At 38.1% G+C, this 25,481-nt stretch overlaps 2 protein-coding genes across 2 annotated transcripts in view; both read left to right on the top strand.

Annotated features, from left to right (window-relative positions):
* Positions 1-1,321: 1,321 nt before the first annotated feature.
* On the top strand, positions 1,322-4,215 carry GPX1 (glutathione peroxidase 1). The gene is made up of 2 exons (XM_015817335.1): positions 1,322-1,631; positions 3,847-4,215. Exons 1-2 carry the CDS (start codon positions 1,401-1,403, stop codon positions 4,213-4,215), a joined length of 600 nt encoding a protein of 199 aa, XP_015672821.1. The 5' UTR covers positions 1,322-1,400.
* Positions 4,216-10,189: 5,974 nt separating this feature from the next.
* Positions 10,190-25,481, top strand: part of LOC107288685 (ubiquitin carboxyl-terminal hydrolase 4) — a 36,167-nt gene continuing 20,875 nt past the window's right edge. The window contains exons 1-8 of the mRNA XM_015817325.1: positions 10,190-10,280; positions 10,626-10,753; positions 12,417-12,547; positions 15,193-15,319; positions 16,733-16,878; positions 17,241-17,302; positions 18,441-18,584; positions 20,912-21,026. Of these exons, the coding sequence (XP_015672811.1) occupies positions 10,222-10,280; positions 10,626-10,753; positions 12,417-12,547; positions 15,193-15,319; positions 16,733-16,878; positions 17,241-17,302; positions 18,441-18,584; positions 20,912-21,026 (912 nt within the window). The 5' untranslated portion in view covers positions 10,190-10,221. The remainder of the gene's footprint in view (positions 10,281-10,625; positions 10,754-12,416; positions 12,548-15,192; positions 15,320-16,732; positions 16,879-17,240; positions 17,303-18,440; positions 18,585-20,911; positions 21,027-25,481) is intronic.

Below are 25,481 nucleotides of genomic sequence, written 5' to 3'. Positions count from 1 at the left end.
TTGTTCCACAAAATCTTTACATATTTTTATTTATTTGGAGATGTATACATAACTTTGATACTATCAGGACTCAATATAATTAAAATAACAAAAATATCTTAAAATAATATAGAATGTAATAATAAACAGTATCAAAAGGCAATAAAATACAACCGGAAGGATGTGTTGTGATAAAAGAGGGATGTGTGTGTTGCATTGATATAATGTGATGTTTGGCTTCTTAGCACATTATCTTAAGCCACTATAGTTTGTTTGTTTTATATATATACAGCATTGTTTCTGTAGCCCAGTACTCCACCTTCAACTGTATCCTGGTAACTAACATAACAACCTCTAACTACAGTGAATCCAGTCAAATGTGGTTTCTTCATACATCACGATTAAGGTATAGCAAAAGTACAATTTACAAACTTAAAAAACAAAGTCTGAGCAAACAAATTTATAAAATTTCTGACCTTCACATTAACAAAGACCATAGTAAGTCCCACTTATATTGTCACAACGGCAAAACCATACCCCAAAAAAGTAAAGTGTGCAATAGTGGTGAATATCTGTAGCTCAGGTGTAGGATGAGGGTGAAGCTTCGTTCTTCCAGCTTGTGGGTTGGTTTCCGAAGGTGTCATTACCAGGCTAGGTCACATCTAGGTCACATCTGCGTTTAGGGGATGTCTGTGTCAGTGCTTCTGCGGTTTTTGAGCCTGGAAACCTCAATCTTCCAGCCTCTGCTCCACAAATATTTAGGCGCTTTAAGGATAAAAGCGCCAGCAGCTTGGATTAGCGCTGGAAGCAAATTAGCAACTAGTGAAACTTCTTAGCATCGCTTTCAAAAGTCCTGTGTAGTAATCTGCTGATGGGATTTCCTAATCGATCTTGGGCTTCTTCCTTCTCTACAAAGATGGTTGGTTCCTTTGCCTGCGGGAGCGTAGAGAAGTTGGCACTTTGCCCCAAGAGTTTTCAGGCTACGTGACTATCCTTGCCCTTTTTTCTTATTTTTTTTATGACAGGAAAGGGGCTGGGAAAATGCTGTTTACCGTTATGATCTCACTTCGCAAAGTAGTAAAATGGCCGTTTCCTTTATCAACAATTAAGACTAGCCCTCTTTCAATGTTTTGATTTAATATCAACCAAACCCCGCCGACCGCAAATAACACAAACAGCGCGCTTCAACCATCTCTCTTCAAATGATGGGAATCGCGCATGCCCGGCGTTCTCGTTAGAGAGGAAGAGGCAGTTGAAAGTGGCTGCAGCCGCTCCGGATTAGGACAAAGGAGCGGGGTGGGGCTGACGCTGTGCAAGTCAAAGAGATCGGTGGGCGGGGTTGCTGGTAGCTGGGGCTCTTAAACGAGGCGAAATTGCGCGTTGGCTGCGCAGTGCTTGCGAGTCCTCCTTGTGCCGTTGCGATGGCCGGTGTGTCGAGGTATAGCCTGGGCGGCATCAAGGCGCTCCCGCTGGGGGCTTCGCAGCCCATTGATCTGGGCTCGCTGCGGGGAAAGGTGTTGCTGGTTTCCAACGTGGCTTCGCTCTGAGGCACAACGAGCCGGGACTTCACTCAGTTCCGTGAACTGCAGCGGCGTTTCGGCTCTCAAGGTCTCACCGTCCTGGCTTTCCCCTCTAACCAGTTTGGACACCAGGTAAGGAGGTATCCGCAGGCGACAAGTCTCGACGGGAGAGAGCTCGTTCGGCTGCGCCTGCGCCTAGGGTTGCCAGGTGTCCACTATTTGAGTGGACAGTCCACTTTTTTCACATTATGTTCACTATTTTTTTCCACAAAATAGTGGACATTTTTTTTTATTCAAAAGCTTTATGATGAAATGGTACGTAATCTAAAGCTGTACAGTCTACTTTTTTTTACTACTTAACCCCTCCCCCGCTTGTCCGCTATTTTTTGGAAGCAGACCTGGCAACCCTACCTGCGCCGGTAAAAAAAAAGACAGCCTGGAGCGAGTGTGGAGCAAGTCTTTGAAAGCTGAGCGGTGCCAAGGCTCGGTTGTGTGAATGGTCGCAACCCTAGGCTTATAGAGCCTCGCTTTAGGGGTGGTAGCGTGGACTCTTCAAACTATATCTACGGTAGCTGGAAACAAAGACTATGGCATGTTTGGGGATGTTTAAAAAGCGCGCTAGAGTAGTTTGAAGCTTTTCTTAAAAGAAAAGTTACTTCCATGTTTCCCGAAAGTTTCCTCAGATATAAATAAACCCATTTGTAAATTTAGTAAAACGAACACAGATATCAAAGGGTGGGGGGGTTCCGTTGCCTTCGGTTCTCTTGGAAAGGCTCGTCCTTAACCAAGGTCCCCTCATGGCGTTGGGAGTGTTACGGTGGGGAAGGGTGTGTGACTATTTTTCTCTGTGTGATGCATATTCAACTGAAGTCCCAACAGGAAATAATGCGCAATTAATTCTGAGTGTGTGCCTTGGAGAACTGTTTTACCCTCTGGGAGGAAAAGACGTAGTCCAAGGACTCTTGCACAATTGCCTTGCTTTCCATATACAGTTGGTCACGTTTGAAAGCAAGGCTTATCTACTTTCCAATACAGTCCAGTGAAATTATGCAGTGGAGGGTCTAGTCATAATTACAACCATTCCCATTTCTCCGTTGTACAAATTCTCTACGGGAAAAAAATGTTTTACAGAATTTAGCCGCCTGCAAGTTGGTCTGTAGACCAGGGGTCTTCAAACTTGGCCCTTTTATGACTTGTGGACTTCAACTCCCAGAATTCCTCAGCCAGCGTGCCTGGCTGAAGAATTCTGGGAGTTGAAGTCCACAAGTCATAAAAGGGCCAAGTTTGAAGACCCCTGATCTAGACTCTAGAATGAGATTTATACAAATTACCAATTACTTGAATTAGAGATGAGAAAGGGAAATCTGTTTCCAAATTAGTTTTTCTATGAGTTAACGTTCTGTGTAACTTTAGACTAATATCTAGATTTGATATATGCAGGATCTTCTTTTGGACTGGGAATGGGACAGGTATAGTGAAGAGTAGCCTCACCAGGAATTAGCATATATGCTTCACCTTCACAATTGTCATTGTTCAAAATATGTGGATTGAGGAAACTTACGACATTCAGGGCTTTTTCTCAAAAACATTGCTGTGCCTTCTGTTGAACAAATAAAAGCTGTTGTTTCTCCCTCTGTAGGAATTTTAAAGATGTTGTATGTAGTCTTGCTCTGGCTCAGCCATTATGACAAGTCTGTATAAAGGGATGAAATGTATCAAACTTGAATATGAAGCGAACTGTAGCCCAAGGATTCCAACCTAAATGATTCCAATGCTGAATTGTGCTGGTTTCTATCACTTGCCTGTGGAAATTCTCAATAAGGGATTCTGGTAGCTGCACTACGAGGAGTGTGTAGGAGAATTTATACCAAAAAAATGACATAGTCTGCAAAAATAGGGCCTGAGATGTGAAAGTACATGAATAGAGAGATGCAGATAGTAAGGATAGATGAAAGTAGTGTTAGTGAAGTTTGTACTTGGCAACATCGCTTGACTTGTATCACTGGAGTAAATTACTTGGCTTGATATTTTTTTCTTCAGGTGTGGAGTACAGGAGAAGTGTTAGTACTTGGTAGTTCTATTGCATTAGGCAGAATCACTAACTAAAATATTGTTTCTGCACAGCATTTGATCTCATAAGCTGCATAACTACCATAACATATAAAACTCTGGAAAAGCACCTGTAGGTGAAATAATTGATGTTTTCTGGATAAAAATATTTGCACTGCAACATAGCTGTTAATAGAAGAAAAAGGTGACTGTATTGTGAAACCATAATTGGCAGCTCTACTAATGCTATAATGATGATGTCTGGATGTAAATCATATGCCTTTCTGCCTTGTTACAGGAAAATGCCACCAATGACGAGATCCTGAATTCCCTGAAACATGTCCGTCCTGGCAATGGATATGAGCCCAACTTCCCCGTGTTTGAGAAGTGTGAAGTTAATGGGGAAAATGCTCATCCTCTTTTCAAGCTCCTGAAAGAATCCTTGCCTATCCCACATGATGATCCTGTGTCCCTGATGACCGATCCAAAGTTCATAATTTGGTCCCCTGTGTGCCGCAGTGACATCGCATGGAATTTTGAAAAGTTCCTCATTGGTCGTGATGGGGTGCCTTTCAAACGTTACAGCAGAAAATTTGAAACTATCAAGATGAAGGATGACATTGAAAAGCTCGAAGTCGTTTGGCAGATCTATCCTAGTCTAATTTAGAACTATTTTGAAGGGATGTAGAGACGAACCAGATCCAAAAATTTTCACATATTACGATGGGTATTACATCCAAATTTACATTGAAAGGTACAATTTGATTTAAGTATGTAGATCTTTTGTTTAATGTCTTCTATCAACGAATATATAACATCGTCGTTTCGATCTCTGAAATGCAAGAATCTATTAAGTTGCTGTGATATAAACTAAACCTATAACTCTTCCTTAAAAGTCTTAAGGATTACTTAGAACAGTCATTGGTCTGAAGTTCATACACATTATGGGTGTCATTGACCTCTGATGTAGCAGAGACAAAATCTGTATTTTCAACTAATCTGCAAATCATTCAAATGTAGGGGAATAGAACTGAAGCGTACTTAGAAAAAATTCTACAATGTGAAGTAGCCTTAAATGTGGTGCCCTTTTCTACATTTCTTCTTTTGCTGTGGTTCACTAACTGTTCTGCTGGTAAGATTCTACTCTCCATCAAAATTTTATTGATGATGGCGCTTTTTCTAAATACTTGATAAGCACCTGATGTACCTTTAAAATTTTGCATGTGAAGTTGTAAATTATAGCAGGTAGAACAGTTTGGAATCAGTTGCCTTCAATGCTACCATGCACCAATAAAATCTTGAAATTATGTTAAATATTCAGTGTCTCTGCTTTCAAACTCTATTTCAGTCTGATTTATATTTTACAATTTTTGTAGCCCATCCAACCTTGAGATTCCAGGCAGCTCAACAGTATAAATATCACTGAGGAAAAATAACAAGAGGCAACTGTCAAAGAGGGGCAGTATAAAACATTCATCTGAGGTTGAAAGCCTGGGGGACAAGGAGGTTTTGATAGCCTCTCCCTCCTAGCCTTTTATAAGGTAATGTGAGACAGGGTAGAGAGCTCCAGAGAAGTGGCCCCTAAGAGGAAACGTCTACTGCTTCGTTCACATCCTGTTAAGCATGTTTTGCAGGGTGGTGGTGGGGCAAGCTCTTTAAAGGTATTACTGGCTGCCTAATGCAGCTGTAAAGAGTTTTATAGGTGATAAACTGAGAACGAGAAATTTGTCTATTGGGTGATTTGTTTCTTTTGGCATGTTTATGTGCCCCACCTATTTTATATAAATATTTTGTCTGAAATAAATGCACTGTTGTGCTTTATAGGACAAAGTGTGCAATTTGGCATTTTTATCAAAACTCATCCCTACCTACGTTGCATTTAGGCTCTTGGTCAAATAATTTCTCATCTTATCTACTTGTTTTACAGAAAGCTGATGCTTTATGCAAGCTATTCTGAATGGAAAAGCTCTTGTCCACTAGAAAAAAATAGTAAAGGAGGAGGAAAAAATGGTGTACTAGCATGCAGAAATACTGGGTAATTGATCTGTAGAGAACCAGTTTGGTGTAGCAATGAATGCACTAAGCTAGAAACTGGGAGACTGAGTTTTAGTCCCCCCCTCAGGCACAAAGTCAGTTGGTTGCCACTGGGTCCATCACTCACTCTGAACATTGTATTTATTGAAATAACACTTTTCAGATTAATTATCACTCTTGGCATTTCAAGTCAGAAATAATTTTTGGTCTGAAAGAGAAAGACTGTCCAGTAATTCATTGTAAACTTATAGGAGTCCTCTTGGTTTAAAAGTGAAAATAGTAGTAAATGCAGTTTTCTATCATAGGAGTGGGATATGTAAGTAATGATAGCTAGTGTGCTGCAGTGGTTAAGATACCAGGCATGAAACTGAGGGACTCTGAGTTCTTGTCCTGCCTTAGGCACAAAGCCAGCTGGGTGACCTTGGGCCAGTTTCTCTTAACCTTTGGAAAGAGGCAAGGGCAAACTTCTGAAAATCTTAACAAAACTCTGGGGATTTGTCCAGACGGTTGCCAGGCATAAAAATCTGATTTACAGACACACATATGCATATTAAAACAACTAGGAGAGAAGCAATCTAGAACTAAGGAGAAACTTCCTGACAGTGGAACAATCTGCTTCCAGAAGCGGTGAATGCACCAACACTGGAAGTTTTTAAGAAGAGACTGGACAGCCATTTGTCCGAAATGGTATAGGGTTTCCTGCCTGAGCAAGGGGTTGGACTTGATGACCTCCAAGGTCCCTTCCAACTTTACTATTATTATTATTATTATTATTATTATTATTATTATTATTATTATTATTATTATTATTATTATTATTATTATTATTATTATTATTATTATTATTATTACCACCCTATAGGAAGTAGCAATATATACCTGATTTTGGCTAACCTTTAAAATATAAGAAGAGTTGGACCTGTGAATACTGCATTGGAGATTAACAAGAAATTCTAAAGGTGTAGCCTACAGAAGAATAGGAAAAAATATTTGAAAAGATCATACCAAGCCATTTCCATATTCCAATAAAGCCAGTGACTCCTCAGCTCAGTATTTATCTCAATCATTTACAAGCCAAGTATAACATTACATGTGAAACAAGTAACCAATAGCAACTCCAAAATCTTCATAAATCAAATATTGATCAAATTTGGGAAATTACACTTCTAGGCAGCAAGTGAGTTTCTCTGGGGAGATAATTTCAAAATGTTCAAAATATTAAGGTGATAATTTGTGGTCTACACAATTAGTTTGTGAGAACAATCGCTTTAAAATGAGATGAGTGGCAAATTTTATAAATCTACTACTATGTAACATTAAAGTATTAGGGCACCATGTATCATGAGGCATCAAAATATCTTAAAATAGGAAATATTAAAAATCCTAAAACGTAAGTCAAGAATGTTAAAATGTGAGATTTGGGGTTTTTTTGTGATGACTTATTTTTACATTTTTTATTTTGTAAATAAAATGCCAATGCCATTTTAAAATGTCAGATACTGTATGTAATGATGACTGCAGGTATTGCATTATCAATTCCTAGTTTATATAAGGTATTAAAAAAGAACTTTAATGAAGGCGAATGTTGGAGACATTATCTTCAAATTTTGAGAATTTATGACCTATTTTAGATTAGAGATTTTATTATTGCTTACAGACTGCCTGTGTGGATGTACTTAAGCAAACAAGGCATTTTCATACATGACTAATTCAGGTAAGTAATTTACTCAATGTTCTTGTAACAAAGGAAGTAAAAGCTGCCTTAGTTGTACTTAAGCAATGTTTACAGTATTTCCTTTTTCTGTTTACATACTACTAAAATTGTACAGATAATTCTTGTGTTACGGCAACTGAGCCCAACATTTCTGTTGCTAAGTGAGACAGTTGTTAAGTGAGTTTTGTCCTATTTCATAACCTTTCTTGCCAAGGTTGTTAAGTGAATCACTGCAAATGTTAAGTTAGTAACATTGTTGTTAAGTGAATCTGGCTTCCCGATTGACTTTGCTAGTCAGAAGGTCACAAAAAGTGATCACATGACCCTGGGATTTTGTGACCATCATAAATATGAGCCAGTTGCCAAGTGTCCAAATTTTTACCATGTGACCACAGGGATACTATAACAGTAATAAGTGTGAAAAATGATCATAAGTCACTTTTTTCAGTACTGTTGTAACTTTGGTCACTAAATAAAAAGTTGTAAGTCAAGGATTGGTAAAAATGATGTGTCATAGAGCAAAACCTTTTCAACCAAGATACCTCAAATAAGGTACCTTACAGCAGGTGTCCCCAACCTGTGGGCTGGGGCCCGGTGGTGGGCCGTGGCCCATTGGCTACCGGGTCGTGAGACAGGCTGGCCAGTGCGCGCACACACACCAACTCGCACTAGCTTCTCAGTTATGGGTTGCGAAAAAGGATGCTGCACCTTGGAGCGCAAAAACGGGACGCTGCACTGCGATGTGCAAAACAGGCCACCGCTGTGCCTCCGTGTGAAAATGGGATGCTGTGGCACTTCGGGGGGAAAAATCGGATGCTGCCACACTTCAGGGTGCAAAAACAGGCTGTTGCCGCACCTCGGGGCATGAAATTGAGATGCTGCCATGCCTTAGGGTGCAAAAACGGGATGCCATCGTGCCTCGGGGTGCAAAAATGGGATGACGTGTCACGAGATGCAAAAAGGGATGCTGCCGTGCCACATGAAAATGGGCTGCCGCGCCTCGGGGTGCAAAAACGGGACACCACACCTCAGTGCACGGAAACTGCTGCGCTTAACATTTTTTAAAATTATGACTGTTTGATGTGTTTATTGTTTTTATACCTTTTTGATGTACACTATCCAGAGTTACTTCTTGTAAGATGGATGGCCATATAAATTTGATAAATGACAAAGGTAGCTAAGATGTTTTCCAATAAGTATTTCTGATATAGACAGAGCCACCAATACAGAAGCTTCCTGTATTGATCACTTTATTTGTATCCTATCTTTATTATTTTTACAAATAACTCAAGGCAGAAAACATATCCAACACACCTTCCTGCTCCTATTTTCCCCACAACAACCCTGTGAGACCGGTTGGGAAAGAGTGCTACTGCATATGAATGGTTCAAACCAATCATACCACTACCTGGCTTCATGTGTTTTGTGTACATGATAAGTACAAAAGAAAAAGGCAAATTACAAGTCACAGGGCATAGTGGTTAAAGCACCAGGCTAGAAACCAGGAGATTGTGAGTCCAAGTCTCACCTTAGGCATGAAAGTCAGTCACTCCCTCTCAGCCCAACTCATCTCACAGGGTGGTTGTTTAGGAGAAAACAGGAGGAAGAAAAAGTATTAGATATGTTTGTTGCCCTGAGTTATTTATAAAATAAATTTCCGTTCAATTTTTTTTTATTTTTTATCGTAAGAGTTGCTAGACCTACAAACGAATGGTACGATGGACCAACGGTGGGTGACTAGTATAAACGTACTGTGTGCTGGTGTTTGAACGATCGGTGCAAAGTCTGTACATGCAATACGTTAGGTATGCGACATTAATTTCCGAACCCACGACTTCTTTGACATTTAATATGCATGGGTTAATTCTAAAACCTATAGTTAAATTAAACACAGCTAGTCATATTGGAAATAAAGCCATTTCATTCATATTCCATAACTGCCCATCTCAACCAAGTGACTCTACAGTAAAGCCAAGAAAGGGGCCTCTTAACCCATTCAGAGCCCCGGGCCACGGTTTTAAAGCCAGGTTTTTTAGAGCCTTGCAAAAGACCGACAGGATTGGGACATTTTGATCTCCAAGGGAAAAATATTCCACCGAGAATATTTTATTCCGCCTTTTGATGTGTAACTCAAAGGCAGCGTTAACATACTTAATGCTTCCGCCCTATTTTCCCTACAGCAACAACCTGTGAGGTGGGTTAGGCTGAGGGAAGGACTGGCTCAAAGTTCCCTAGCCGCCTTTCATGCTTAAGTGAGGCCTTAGAAGTCACGATCTTCTGGCTTCTAGACCAGCATCTTCGCCACTGCATAAAGCTGGATCACACTAATCGATCTGTTAGTTCTCGATCCCGTAATCTTGGGCTGGTTCGCGCTTTCGCCAATTAGGAGTCGTGCCGAATTAACTCAGAGAATGAAAAGGAGGCAATTGGAGGCCGGGGCAGTAGCTTCCTAAGCACGGCCCGAAAGAACGAATCCGGCTTCCGTTACTTCAGTGTTTCTCAACCTTGACAATTTTAAGGCATGTGGACTTCAATTCCCAGAATTCCACAGCCAGCAATGCTGGCTGTGGAATTCTGGGAGTTGAAGTCCACATGCCTTAAAATTGACAAGGTTGAGAAACACTGCGTTACTTGGAGCCGCAGACCGCCGCCCTCGAAGTCTCCCAGGTTACACAACGGGACAGGAGCGTCGCCTCCGCTCCGACTGGGGGGGGGGGGTTAGCTTCCGCGTGACGTCAGCCACCTTACGTTCTCAAACCAAGCAACGTCGCGCCTGCGCAGTGGTAGCCTTCGGTGCGCGCTCCGGCGAAGGAGGCATTTCCGTGGTCGAGGATGGCCGGCCGGCCGGCAGGGCGCGTAGTCATGGCGGCCGAAGTCGGCTTAGAGGGCGGAGGAGCCCCTACCGGCTTAAGGCCGGACGCCGCGATGCAGCGCACGGAGCTTATGCCGCTTTTGGAAACGGCTCTGCGGCCGGGAGAGTCCTGGTGAGCGTGCAGCCGGGTTGGGGGCGGCGGCGGCGGCAAGACGGACGGGAGAAGGAGGCCGCGGTGGCGGCTCGTTCCGGGCCCGTCCTCTGGGGTCAGGTTGAGGGCAAGGCCGTCTCACCGTACCCCCCGCCCGCCCGCCCTCCGATATTGGGCCGCTGAAGGAGGCCGTGTGAGGCGGGCGCTGGTTTGGAGCGCTCGGTTTCTCGGTCCCGGAAAGGTTTCGTTCATTGCTGAGTCACTGCTGTGCCTCGTTCGCTCCCGCAGGTTTTTTTTTTTTTTCCATCTTCTCTCCATCTCCGCCTTTGCTTTTTTTTTTTTTTAATACTTTTGCTTTTATGGCAGGTATTTGATTGACAGTCGGTGGTTCAAGCAGTGGAAGAAATACGTGGGCTTTGAAAGTTGGGATCTGTACAACGTTGGAGAGCCCAACCTCTTCCCAGGACCAATTGACAACTCCGGACTTTTTACTGGTAAGAATTACCCAGAACTGACTTTGGTGATCCTATGTCAGTTTTGAGTGCATTAGATCCTCCTGCAACACACACTAGTTCAGTGGTTCTCAACCTTTTTAATGCCGCGACCCCAACTGGTCGTAAGTCGAGGACTAAACCGGTCGTAAGTCGAGGACTACCCAACCGGTCGTAAGTCGAGGACTTTCCCTGCCCGGGAGCGCCGCGCATGTGTGGCTCCGCCCCCTGCGCCGGCCGAGGCGTAGCTGGCAAGCGGCAGAGACGGAGCAGGCCGACCACCAGCTGGCCCAGCCCAAGGGAGGTAAGGCACCCGCCGGAAAAGGGGGAAAAAATGGCAGACAAAAAAAATGGCGGACAGCCTTGCTTGGCGACCCCCGTGAAATGGTCGATTGACCCCAAATGGGGTCCCGATCCACAGGTTGAGAACCACTGCACTCGTTAAAATGTTCTGACATTTGAGAAAAGGTTGCTGCCCCCTGTGATTTTTTTTTTTTAATGTTGCTATGGTCAAAAACACACTTTGAGTAAGAGGCAATTATAATTATAGCTGGCCTTGAAAAAGCTCTGAAAGATTTATCGATCTTAACATTTTATCGATGGCTTCCCATATAACTTTTCTTTCTTACCATTTCATTAGTTATGCATAGAACTCAAAACTGAATTTTTGATACCTTTTATCTTTGTGTAGCTTTATTAGCTGTCTTAGTTTTTATAATTGCTTGAAAAAAGGCAAATCTCTCTTCATATCTGCTTTTTTTGGTATTATTTTTCACTTCAAAGTAGTGGGACATGAAGTGAATTTATAAATCTGAATTCTCCCACTATAAATACAGTTCTGACATAGAAATATCCAAAGTATATTATGGATCCAATAGAAAATACCAATTTATTACAGGTAGTCCTCGACTTATGACCGCAATTGAGCCCAAAATTTCAATTGATAAGGCAGTTGTCAAGTGAGTTTTGCCCCATTTTATGACTTTTTTTGTCACAGCTGTTAAGCGAGTCACTGCATTTGTTAAGTGAATCTGGCTTCCCCCATTGACTTTGCTTTGTTGGAAGCCAGCTGAGAAGATTATAAATGGTGATCATATGATACTGGGACAGTGCAGCTGTCATAAATACATACACCAGTTGCCAAGTGCCTGAATTTTGATCATGTGACTATAGGAATGCTTCAGTGTGAAAACTGATGATAAGTCATTTTTTTCAGTGCTGCTGTAACTTCAGACTGTCACTAAACAAATGGTTATAAGTCGAGGACTACCTGTATAGGTTAAAAGTAATATAGTAATCCTCACTTAACCCTAATCGGAACTGAAATTTCTATCATTAAGCAAGCAGTCATTAGGCAGCAGCTGTCATTTTTGCCCAGGGAATCATCACTTGCACCACTGCCCTGCCTTTTCTGCGGGTTCCATCCTATTATCCTCACCCTGGCTGTTGGGGGGAATTAAATGTTCTGCTGATTTTTTTTTTTCATTGTGCTCTGCAAATGTAGTTTGTGTCAAGATTTATCTTGATATAGTGAATGAAATAGCCCATATAGAAATATTTAAATGTTTGAGATGGACATTCAATGTATTGGTTAAATGTTATTCAGAATTTTATAGAAAGTTGATGAACTTCCTTTATAGTCCTATGTCTCCTTTCTTTTTTTTAGATTCAGAAACACAAACTTTGAAAGAGCACCTCATTGATGAGTTGGATTATGTACTGGTTCCTACTGAAGCTTGGGATAAACTAGCAAATTGGTATGGTTGTATGGAGGGACAGAAGCCAATTGTGAGAAAAGTAAGTAATCAGGTTCCTTGTATCTCCTAGATATTTAGAAGATTGTAGAGAAGGCCTTTTTTGCATATTCACAAAAAGCGTATAAATTTCCTCCAACTTTGTCAGAGAAAATGCACTTTTAAATTATAAATAGCGTAACTGATGACATTTAATGTGAATGTAAATTGTAGTGTATTACATTTGGACATAAAATTGAAGAACTGAAATGCCTATTTCCACCTAGTAGCTAATATAAAAGGTATCAAAATATTAATCTTCAGTGCCTATAACTTGTATATTAGTTATTAATCTAAACTTCAGAATCAGCATGGCAAGGTCCATTACATACTTACTTCCATGAGTAATGGATGAAGCAGAGTAAACACATTCATGTAAGGTAGTAGAATGCTTTTTTATCAAAAGATGAAGAAAAGCGTTTCTTTAAGAATATCATGTCCTGTATGTAGAGAGATGGTACTGGGGAAGGAAATAATAGAAGTGAAAGTTTCATAAACACCTGTGACAAAAAGTTACTCTGATTTTAAACTGCCTGATTATACAGATTATAAGATTCACTGTATTGATGCCATTGCATTTCAAGGCTTGTTTTATTTTAAAACCCTAATTCTGAATCCTTTTATAAAGAAGTGTTTTAATGGACTGAAGAGTCAGCTGACTAAATGTGATAATTGGATCAAAATTGATTGGTTTTTTTAGAATTTTATTAACTCTGTCCCAATATTTGAATGTTCATTCATTATAATCATATGTTTGACATCTGTGTATGAAAAGGAAAGGAAATTTGAGGAATGTGGGAACATATTGGTTTTAATTTGTTGCTTCTTGATCCTAAAGAGGGTTTAATAAAATGGCAAAATGCAAAGTAAACATTGGAGGAACTAGGGATATTTAGAGGAAACTTTGAAGAACAAGTAAAGAATAATACGAATATATAAAAATTAAATAGAAATCCAGTTGAAATGCCTTCAGTTGCAACATAATATGGAAAAAAGTAGATGTTCCTCTAATGAGTCTTCTGCTCATAGGATTTTGCACCATAGGCAGCCCAAGAGAATGGGTACTCCCTTAAATTGTAACTTAGGGGGCTAATATCTTTACCTCTGATATCATTATTTTTTTTCTTTGCATTGTCTTGGTTCATAGTATTGCTATTCTAATTTAGTGGTTTGACTAATGCGGAAATTTTGATGAAAATATTTCAATTCTGCCATCATATAGAGTGTACCAAGAGACAGAGAAGATGTTTTGTGTATTTGGCATTCACACTGATTATTTCTCCCTTCCACTACTTGTCTCTTGTTTTCCACTATACAGAGTCTTCATTCTAACTTTGGACATTTTGTCTAGTCTGGTATTTAGGCAGGGTGCTTCCTATTTTTATTTTTTTTTGGTATGTATCTTTTCTTCCTTGTTCTCAGCTGGCATAGTTGGACATGATGATGGTCACAGTAGCATTGTCAAATTACAGACCTAAGGCATGCAGATATTAGGTGCTGTTTCTTTCTGTTGCAGTTCCTTTGTCTGCTTTTAAAACAAATCCAATATCACAATTCTGATGTTGAGGAATGTTGCACTGTAGCATCCCCAATGACATGTGGAATATGCAAAGTAAATTTTATTCCTGATACCACCCATACAGTATTTCATTGTTTCCAAGAGTGTATCTCTATTTTTGTTCAAGTATGTGCAGAATAAGAAGCTAGGTTGTGTTTTGACTTCTGATTCAGGGTTGGAAAGAAAGTAGTAATTCAGAGTCTCTGAAGCTTAAACAAATGGGAACTCCTTTTATTTGTTCATCTCATTCCACTGGCATGTCCTCTAAAAGGCTCAGGATGACTGCTCTTTTGGTCTTGCTAGGTTGCATGCATATCTATTCACAGAGAATACTTCCCTTGGAGAGCTAACAATCTCCTTTACACACACATAAATCCAGCCATCAGAAGAAGGATGAAGCTTCCTCAGGGTTTCAAGGAGAGGTGTTTTGCAAGTTCGCCTTCAAAGGTTTTATACTGCCCATATAGATTCAGTGACTATAATTAGGCGTTGTACTTACAATTTAACAAAAGTGCTATAAAAAGTGCCATAAGGATGACACGGCCAGCTATATAAATTAAATTTAAAAACTTTCAAACATAAAACGTAGCTCAAGATTGTTGAGGCATCAGGTCTTCGTTCTCAACTGGAATATTTTCCAACTTTTCCCTGAGCAGGTCAGGAAAAATAAGAATGTTTCTGTTTAGGGCAGCATGCACAAAACATTTCAAATTGAGCAGTTTCAAATGTGAACCATGTTACTTCAGATGCAAAAATTTCCTTTATGTAATCGTAGTGGGACAGTTTGCATTTGAAGCAATTCAGAGTGTGGATGTGGATAAGAAGCAATCAATGCACGTGTGGGGTTTAAAATGTTTTGTATACTACTTGTTCTTTTTCATTGCTTATGTCTTGCACTTTGAGTCTGTGTTGCCACTTTCCAAATTTTTGACATAAACATAAAATGATAATATAAATATTAATATTTTGACATAAGTTTTAGACTCAGTTGATTTATTTATAAGCACAACTATAATAATTTTGACTATAGATAAAGCCTATGATCTCATTCTTTTTGAAACATACCTTTCTAAGTGATGTTTTTCTAATAGGTTGTGGAGTATGGATTGTTTGTTAAACACTGTAAAGTAGAGGTTTATCTTTTGGAGTTGAAGCTGTGTCAGAACAGTGATCCTACAAATCTTGTGAACTCTTATTTCAGCAAGACAGATATGATTGGTGAGTATGATACATGATATTAAGATGTAAAGTTTAAGAATTAAATTGGACAATTATATTTTTCTGAAAGTCTTATTTTATTTCATTTTATTTCGATTCGATTCAGTTTTATTATTTTATTTGGCACCTGCAGTTTTCTTGACAAAATTTTTGGGAAGTTGTTTCCCTTGCCTTTTCCCTAGGGCTAGTAGAGAGTGACTGGCTCAAAGTCACCCAACTGATTTCATATCTAAGGCAAGACTAGATAGAACTCATGGTCTTTCAGTTTCTAGCCCAGTGCTTTAATTACTGCACCAAATTATCTGTCTGTTTTTAATTGACTGCATTAAATATACATAATTCTCTTGATTATGTTTTTTAAAACTCATTTTTGAATTTATAAAGTAAATTTATGAAGTAAAGGCATTTTGGATTAAGATATGGTGGAATATTCAAAATATTTTTAAGAAAAAGATAAAGTTTAAACCGCAGATATTTTTGCTGGGTATTATGGAAGATTTGGATACAAAAGAAACAGATTTGATGTTGAATTTGATAATTGCTGCAAGATTACTAGTAGCTCAATGTTGGAAAACGGAACGTTTGCCCACTATAGAAGAATGGTCACTTAAAGTCTCAAATTTAGCAGAAATGGCCAAGATTTCCGCTTATGTGAAGGACTATTCACAAGAAAGATATATCTCGGTTTGGAGAAGATGGCTAGATTATATTGAGAGTAAATATGGTACTAAAAAATTTCATTTGGTTTTTGAGTAAATTTTAGAGTATTAATGTAGTTTATATGTTATAATAGGTTACTTATTTTTATTTATAATTATTAATATGATGTTATAATTATTGTGTTTAATATTAGTATATTTGTTTAAAAGAGAGTTAAAGGATGTTACAGATTTGTTATTCTAATAGTTGATTAATGTTAGATAGAATATGGTTATTGTATTGTTAACCCTGTGATTGGCTCTGGGAAGTGGGGGGGGGNTCTGGGAAGTGGGGGGGAGGGAGGGGGGAGTGGAAGGGTGGGTTTTGGGGAGGGGGGAAATTACATTGTAAAACTTTTATAAAATTTTCAATAAAAAAAAATATTCCATATAATATTTTTCCTTTTAAACATCTATACTGAGCTTTGTATTTGCGCTTTTTCACATAAAAATCCTATTTCTAGATAATTATAGTAGCATTTGAATATACTATAGTATATGTGTGTGTGTGCGCGTGTGCCCACATACACATACCCTAAGTGCAAATAGGACAGTATGAGAATTATCCAAGCCAGTTTGTACATGCTGAATCAGGAATGTATTCATTAGTTTAAAAAAAAATCCAGAAGAAACACGCCTTCTAGAATAAGCCAATTTATGTACTTTTAATAAGCCATTGCAGCCTTCCATGTAATTATGTGGGTTTTTTTATCAGCTATTATTGAAAAGGAAATGCGAAAGCAGTTTAATATTCCTGATGGTAAAGAAGTCAGACTGTGGAACAGATGTACAAATAATACTTATGAACAATTAAGCAAACTCGATAGCACCATACAAGATGCAGAGCTCTATCAGGGACAGGTAAGATATATATTATTGTTTCTGGGATTACTTAAAACAGGTTGCAATTTCTAGGGTCATCCGTATTTCAAAATATTCTGAGATGAAATGGTTTCTGGAATATTGCGCATTCTGCTTCTCGTTAATATTCATAAGGAAGTTACCCCTCTGAACATCAGCTCCTTTATCTGGGGCTGTTGTGTAATAGTGCGGTTGGAGCAATCTGAATTTTTTTTTTTTAAATACTATATGTAGGTGTTAATTTCTTAAATAGTAGCTGCTTGTTTCAGGATTGGGAGTGATTTAATTGGGCTCCAAAAATGTTTTGTCCATGTAGCATTTGTATTTTTGTATAACACTGTTGACTATTTTTCTCCTGTTAGGTAGTGTTAATAGAAGTGAAAAATGAAGATGGTTCATGGCCTAGACAATCTTCTCTAACAAAGTAAGCATTTGTCTCTCACCTCTCTTGTTCTGTGGCTCAATTAAGTCTTTGCAAAACTTGATTACCAAAGCAAGGTTGCACACAGTTTGTAATCAGGACTAATAAACTCATCATTTAAATTTGTGAATTAATAATGCAACTGCCTTAACAGAATCTATTTTGGTTAGATTTATTTTAAAATCAGTAATAAATCTGATCTAAGAAGCCAAGAAATTCCAATAATACACAGCTCATTTAGTGATTTGTCTTAGTGATTGTTTGCAAATGTGGCAATAAATAGAATAAAAAACTCATCTTCTAATCACTGTGGCATTTATGAGCCTGACAGTGTGAAATTGATTATGATCTAGCCACTTTTAGCCAGTACTAGAGGACCTGGAAGGTTCTAATTAATTAAGTTCACAAAGCTGAGCTTATTAACTTGAGGTTTTTAGGGAAATGCAGGGATAGCTTTTTAAAGTAATTTCTCTACATTCAAGATATATTAAAAAAATGGAAGGATCAGACCCAGGACGCTGTACAAGAGAACTTTAACTAAGTGAGATGGCAGCAATCCGTGATCTTCAGAATACCCCTCTCTCTCAGTCACATGTTTACTTAGCCACCATTTCACTTAATAAAGTTGCTGGAATGGATTGCGGTCACTAAATAAGGAGAAGGTGTATATAGTAATTACAGTCTTATTTTGTAACATACCATGGAGCAATTTTGGTCTGCTTGGAGCGGAAATATTTTAAGTTTTGGAGGAAGTTTACATAACTATTAATTTCTTACATTTCTGTAATCTAAACGAAATTTTATTCATCTCACAATATGTGTTTCATGTGCAGCAGCTATCTAAAACCAGTCCTAGGGATTGGGAAAAGTTGAAAATACCTTGTTAGACATTTTTACTGAAGTTTGGTTTCTTTATTAAGAAAAATAAACATTCCGCTTGGTATTGGACGGCTGGAAAATTTTCTATATAATGGATAGATCTATAAATCTAGCATGTCATTAGCTACCTCTTGAATTTGATACCTTGTCATACTTTGTCCTATTGTATTGAAAATCCAGAAAAAAATTAAATAATGAATACTTGTCAAGATCTCAATTCCAAAACCAGTGTTTAAGAAATCATGTTCATGCCTTTTCCTAGATCCTGTACTGCATCTAGCAGAAATCTAGCTACCTCTTCAAAAGCATCAGCAAGCTCTTGCTCTTCAGTATCTGCCTCTCCAGTCATTACAAATGGCGATAGCAATAACTCCTATGGTTTGAACTGTTCTAGCCTTGGTAAAGGGTAAGAAAGAATATTCTTTCTATAAGTATTTTAAATAGAGTCGCTCCTAAGGTTTGTACCCTTTTGTTGCTGTTGTTAATTGCAAAGTCGTGTCCGACCCATCGTGACCCCCTTGGACAACGTTCCTCCAGGTCTTCCTGTCCTCTACCATCTTCTGGAGTCCATTTAAGTTCACGCCTACTCGAAGTCACTGAGGTAGGTCGGTGGAGTAAGAGACAGCAGGGGAAGAAGATAACGGGAGCTAGAAAGGGTCGTAATCCGGGAAGAGGTCACTCAGGAAGGAAGAGTAATCCACCGGTTTCATAAACTCAATCAACTTCAGGATCTGGCCTTCTAAAGAGCAGTCGGGGTTGATCTCTTCTAGGACTGACTGGTTTGAACCCCTTGCAGTCCAAGGGACTCGCAGGAGTCTTCTCCAGCACCATAGTTCAAAGGCTTCAATTCTTTGTCGCTCAGCCTTTTTTTATGGTCCTTTAGGAAGTCTTAATCCCTATTTGCAGTTAACAGTCTTTATACACACAAAAAGAAAGCCAGTATGTTGTAGGGGTTAAGGTTGACCCAAGTCCTAGTCCTGCCATAGTCATGAGGACTAAATGGGTGATCTTGGCCCAGACATCTCTTCTTAGTCCCTAAATCAGTGTCAGTTTCTGTGACAGGCTGGCTGATAAACAAAAGCCCTTGTTGCATCATGCTTTGGTAAGCTTTACTGTAAGAACTAGAGTTGGGCAGCATTTACATGTAATATGATGATGACGATGTTGAACAACAGCAACTAGGCAAATATAATGTAAAAGCAAGTGGAACTGCTACCATGCATGATACATGCTAAGAATACACAATGTTAAGGTAGAATATTTTGGCTTTGCTCTCAAAGCACTGTATTATTATTTTTTTGCCAGGTACTGTTCTGTTAAAAGAGATTCACTCTGTCCCTTTTTCCATAACTACTTTGTTATGTAACAGCTGATGACAAAATGCTGTAGTGTAATAGAGTTTTCCAAGATCAGTATGTGATTGGATGAAGCAGGAAGTATAAAGAATCTGTATGCTGTGTTTGATGGACATGTGAAAGTCCAGAAACAGGAAATAGTTGGAGAAAATCTTTAAAAAAATCAGAATAATTATTTTTAATACATTATAACTTTAAACAATACAAAAAATAATTAAGATGGAAAGGCATAATTGAAAATACTCATATCGAATAAAATAAATAAATGTAGACCACCCTATCTCAATATAGGAAAATCTTCAATAAACCTATATAAACAATACAAATTATAGAAACAAAAATTAGGATTAATTGAAACTGCTGATAATAATGTAGCAAAATATACATTTTGACATTTGCTTGTTCTCTGCTTAATCTTTTTTCTCCAGAAAAATTGGAGCCTTCTATATCGTTTTTTTTTTCAGCAGAGGACAAAATCCATTTTTTTCTAATGCTTATTATTTAATTTTTAATATTAACTTTAATATTAACTATAAGAAGGGTACTACATTCCTTAAGGTTCAAAAAGATTAGCTCCATTTTCAACAGTTAAAATCTAAACTAAATTGATGCAATGCATTTGTAACTTATTAAGAATATTTTTAAATATTCTGTAACCTGTATAAATATAGTCACTGTGTTAGCTTCTGTCTTGTTTTTGAATCACTTCAATGTGCTCAAGTTTATTTTTAAGTCCTGAGTGGCTTAGATCTGAGCTTCGTGTACTCAAAAGTTTGCTCCTCTAATGGAACCTTAGGTCTTTTGAGGAGGCCCTGCTTTAGATTTGCCTTTGTTGAATTTGGAGGACTGCTTCAGATGGGCTTCTCTTATCGGGCACTGCCTTCTTGCGTGTTTATACTAGTTCAGGGGTAGGCAACCTTGGCTCTTTTATGACTCATGGACTTCAACTCCCAGAATTCCTGAGCCAGCTATGCTGACTCAGGAATTCTGGGAGTTGAAGTCCATGAGTCATAAAAGAGCCAAGGTTGCCTATCCCTGAACTAGTTACACTAGTTTACATTGGAAGGTGGAAATAGTATAATTTTGGGGGGATGAAATAGCATTTTGATATTTCTTTAAAAAGTATGGAACTATTTTAATAAAATCTATTGATGTACATTCATTAACATAAATATGTATCTGCAGAATGAAATGCTTTTGTTAAAAGCTGGACACCCCAATAGTCATTTGTGAGAGCTACATCTAAGGAATTGCTTTGATATTATATACATTTATATATTAAATACTAATTAGAATGCCAGCTACAGTATGTCCTCGCTTTCTTTGCAAAGTCCTATGGTGCGTTAGCATGCAGTGATGTACCTTTTCTTTTTTCCAGTGGCTCGAGCTTTTCTTATAGTTCTTACAACAGCAGGGAAAGTCTTCAGTCACAGCCTGGACTCTGTGGGCTCAGTAATCTAGGAAATACATGTTTCATGAACTCGGCTCTACAGGTAAACTGTTGGTTAAGAACATACAGTGGTAGGCTTTCCGTTCAGGTTTTATATGAAAATGTACATTAAAATATGGGTTGGTAACCTGCTTTCTTAAGGCCTTTTACAACCCTCAGCTTAGTTTCAGAGACTTCATAGAAAGAATGTCTCCACCCTGGCTCCACCAATCCAGCTTGCTACTAATGAAATGCAGTCCTCAGTGAAACTGTTGCCCATCCCAATTTTGTAATATATAAGTACTGTTAAGCTCCTCAACAGTTTGAAATGCAACATAGTCAATTATTGGGTGGGATAGGAACGTGGAATGTGGCTTAATATCAAGTCCTTTGTTCATCCTCGCTACTGAGCATTGTCTGTGCTGCTTAGTACACAACTGTTCCTGGTTTCCAGGTACATTTTCCCCAATCTGACTGGGTGATTTCCTGTATTGAGCCCAGAACTATCTCTGTGTATAGCACGTGATGCTAATACAGAGCTTTAAAGCCTTACTGTCAGATTTGTGAGTAGTTAATGTTTATACTTTTAATTTTTAAAAACAACTTTGAAACTACTTTTATTTCAGTTTTACTATAACTTAAATAAAAGTAGTTTCAAAGTTGTTTGAAACATTACAGTGTTGCAGTATTTTAAACTGGTTAGTTGACCTTTTGTTGAATTGATTCTAATTTGTGTGCATTTCTCTATAAAGTGTACATTTTTTAAAACTCTCTTAAAAGATAACAAACTACTTTTGGAAACTACTTTTGAAACTTCTGGACTTAAATCTTTTAAAGGATTTATATCTTTAATTGACTCTGCTGAAACTTTTTGTCTTTAAAACAAAGACTGCCTAAAACCTATGGGTCGCGACCCCATTTGGGGTCAATCGACCATTTCACGGGGGTCGCCAAGCAAGGCTTTCCGCCATTTTTTCCCCCTTTTCCGGCGGGTGCCTTACCTCCCTTGGGCTGGGCCAGCTGGTGGTCGGCCTGCTCCGTCTCTGCCGCTTGCCAGCTACACCTCGGCCGGCGCAGGAGGCAGAACCACGCATGCGCGGCACTCCCGGGCAGGGAAAATCCTCGACTTACGACCGGTTGGGTAGTCCTCGACTTACGACCAGATTAGTCCTCGACTTACGACCGGATTAGTCCTCGACTTACGACCGGTTGGGGGTCGCGGCATTAAAAAGGTTGGGAACCACTGGCCTAAACGGTGTTTTGATCTTGCTGGGAGGAGCGGGAGGAATAGTTTCAATTTTACTGGCCAGTTGTATAGGCTGTTAAACAAAGAGGCACAGACTAAATTCTTTTCTGTCGCTCATATTACAGTATTGTTGTTTGGCCACACGAGGGAGCCAAATGACTGTAGTATTACTAATCCTTTTTAATTCTCCAGCAACATTATTTATCCCATTGGATTTAATGTTATAAATTTATAAGTTTAAAATTTTTAACTTTAAAACTTTAGTTACAATTTCACAGGATGGCTATGCGCAAGAGAATGGAGAAATTGAAAAGAATATCAAGAGATGCAGAATTTTTAAGACTCTTTTTGGATGAATATACAGCTAAAACATGAACTAATTCAGACAATGGGAACAAAGCTTGAATCCAAGCTTGATACGCTTTCAAAGGAACTTCGTGAAGAGATACAACATTTGACTGGAGATATGAAACAGGTGAAGAATAGAGTGGATCTTATGGAGGATAAACTGACGAAGAAAGAAAGAAGCTGATTTGAACAAAAGAGCACTTCTGGAAGCACAGATTAAACAATTGCAATTAAGATTCCAGGCAATTCCTGAATTGGCTGGAGAGGAGATTAGATTAAGAATGATTAAAGCGTGGCTCAGTTAATTAACTGGGAAGCAAAGATCCTTGACCTTGAAATAGACAAAGTATATAGAGTAAATTCCAGATTTGCTACTATGAGAAAACTACCAAAAGATGTCTTAGTTCATTTTGTAAGAACAACGAGAAACCATGTCCTGGATTGCCACTTCAAATCTAAGCTAAGAATGGAAAATGGGGATATCATTTTTAAAGGAAATTCCTTTTAGAATTTTGAGAAAAAGGAAATTCTACTCTTTCCTTACTGATATTCTGAAGAAGAGGAAAATTTCTGCTGTGATAAAATTGAAGAAGTGATACTTATCAAGAGCAAAGATTCAGACTGAACTCTATAGAAAAAGCCAAGGATTTCCTGATCAAACATAAGCTAATTTTGGACACAGTTGGAGAAACGGATACAGACAAGAAATTAGAGGCTGATCAACCTCAAAAAGTTGACATTGAAGAAGAGGATGCAGCTGAGATGTTCGTACAGGAACTTGCTATTTTATCTAAAGATTAAGTTTATTACATGGAATATTAATGGGGCAAATGCCCCATCTAAACACCAAAAAATATTTCATTACCTGAGGAAACTCAATGTCGATATAATCTGCCTTCAAGAAACACATATTAAGAAACAAGACTTAATCTTAAATCTTAACAAGACTTACTATGAACATGGTAGATTTGTAGTAGTGGAAATTGAACTTAACGGAATAAAGGCAATAGTAGTTAGACTCTATGTGCCAAATGATGATAAAGTAAATTTTTTGAATATCTTACGAATCAACTACTGCCCTTTTTGTATGAAAACTGGCTTATGTTGGGGGATTGGAATGGAGTGCCTTCCCCAATTTTGGATAGAACATCTATTAAAGGGATTAAATCCTACCAGGGTAAACTATCAAACACTTTTTTTGAGATGGACAATTTAGCATTAATACATTCGTGGAGGCAAGGAAATGGCTGTGCCAGAGAATATACTTTTTTTCAGAAATACATACCATATGAAGGATTGATATGATATGGACTTCTAAAAATCTTGCAAATAAAATTCTAAAAATTGACATTTTACGTAATTTTTTTCTGATCATAATCCAGTTCTTTTGATATTTAAAAAAGAATTTGAGTTGTAGATGGAGACTAAATGATCTATTCTGCAAAAGAAGACTATTGTAAAGGACTGTAAAAATTAAATGACTATTTTGACAATAATTTAGGCAAAGGGACAAACTTAATGACTGTTTGGGATGTGAGTAAAGCAGTTATGGGGGGTTATTTTATACAATATAATCACCTAGAGAAGAAAAAATCCCAGGAAAAGATGCAAAAGATACTGGATGAAATTAAACAGAAAGAAATTTACTTGCAAAAGACACCTATGCACTCTAAAATTCTACATCAGATTAAATAGTTATGGCAACAACTGTCCATGCTAACAGTTCAAGAAATGGAAATGAAAATGAATTATGTGAAGCAAATAAACCAGGAAGATGGTTGGCGTATAAACTAAGAAAGGAAAGGGAAAAGAGAATGATTGAGAAAATTTGTGAAGGCAACAATGTAATAAAGATAATGGGCTTATTAAAAATATTTTCATAATTTTTATTCTAATTTGTATAAAAAGCAGGAGTTAGATATATCTAAAATGAATATCTGTTAAGACAGTGGTTGCCTAAACTCACAAACTCAGAGAAAACTTATGAATGACTCAGTAACTACCTTTGAAATATCAGAAGTTATTAAAAAAATGAAATCACGTACAGTTCCAGATCCAGATGGCCTTACAAGCCAATATTATAAATGCTTCAAAGATTAACTTCTTCTGCCACTAGAGGATGTAATGAACGATATATTACAGGGGGGAAAGATACCTCATAGGTGGAAAGAAAAGAAGCCAATATTGTGCTACTACCGAAGGAAGGTCAAGATATTATGAAGATAAAGAATTACAGACCAATCTCATTATTAAACAAATACTATATAAATTTTTACGGCAATTTTGGCAAAAAGATTACAGGCAATATATTAATGAAGATCAATCTGGCTTTTTGCCAAAAAGACAATTAAAGGGACAGTGTGAGGACTGTTTTGAATCTTATTGAATAGCTACAATACCATAATGAGAAACAGGCAGCTTTAATATTTTTAGATGCAGAGAAGGCCTTTGACAATCTAAATTGGGCTTTTATGTTTAAAGTTTTAGAAGAAATGGACTTTGTATCCAAGGAGTTAAAGCTGTTTTACATGTCATAGCAATCAAAATTTTTATTAAACAGTGATTTAACCAATTTATGTGAAATTCAAAACTAGGAGACAAGGATGTCTCCTGTCTCCTTTGTTGTTTATTTTGGTGTTGAAAGTTTTGAATAGTTTTGAAGTTTACAAATTGAGGGCATTTGCTGAAAATTTGGTTATATTCTTGCAAGACCCCAAAAATAATGTAGAATATTTAATGAAGAAATTAAATTGGGGCTTTAGCAGGTTTCAAAATAAACAGAAAAGAATACTTACTAAGAATATGATCCCACAGGAGAGTGAGTCTGGTTTTAAGGTTAAGAAAAAAGTGAAATATTTGGGGGTCATATTGGCAAATACAAACACAAAACTATTTGAAAATAATTATGTGCCTCCTGGAATAATA

This window comes from Protobothrops mucrosquamatus, unplaced genomic scaffold, assembly GCF_001527695.2.
Source record: "Protobothrops mucrosquamatus isolate PMUCROS unplaced genomic scaffold, P.Mucros_1.0 scaffold574, whole genome shotgun sequence".
Taxonomy (NCBI): domain Eukaryota; kingdom Metazoa; phylum Chordata; class Lepidosauria; order Squamata; family Viperidae; genus Protobothrops; species Protobothrops mucrosquamatus.
This window is presented reverse-complemented; position numbering and strand designations above follow the sequence as displayed.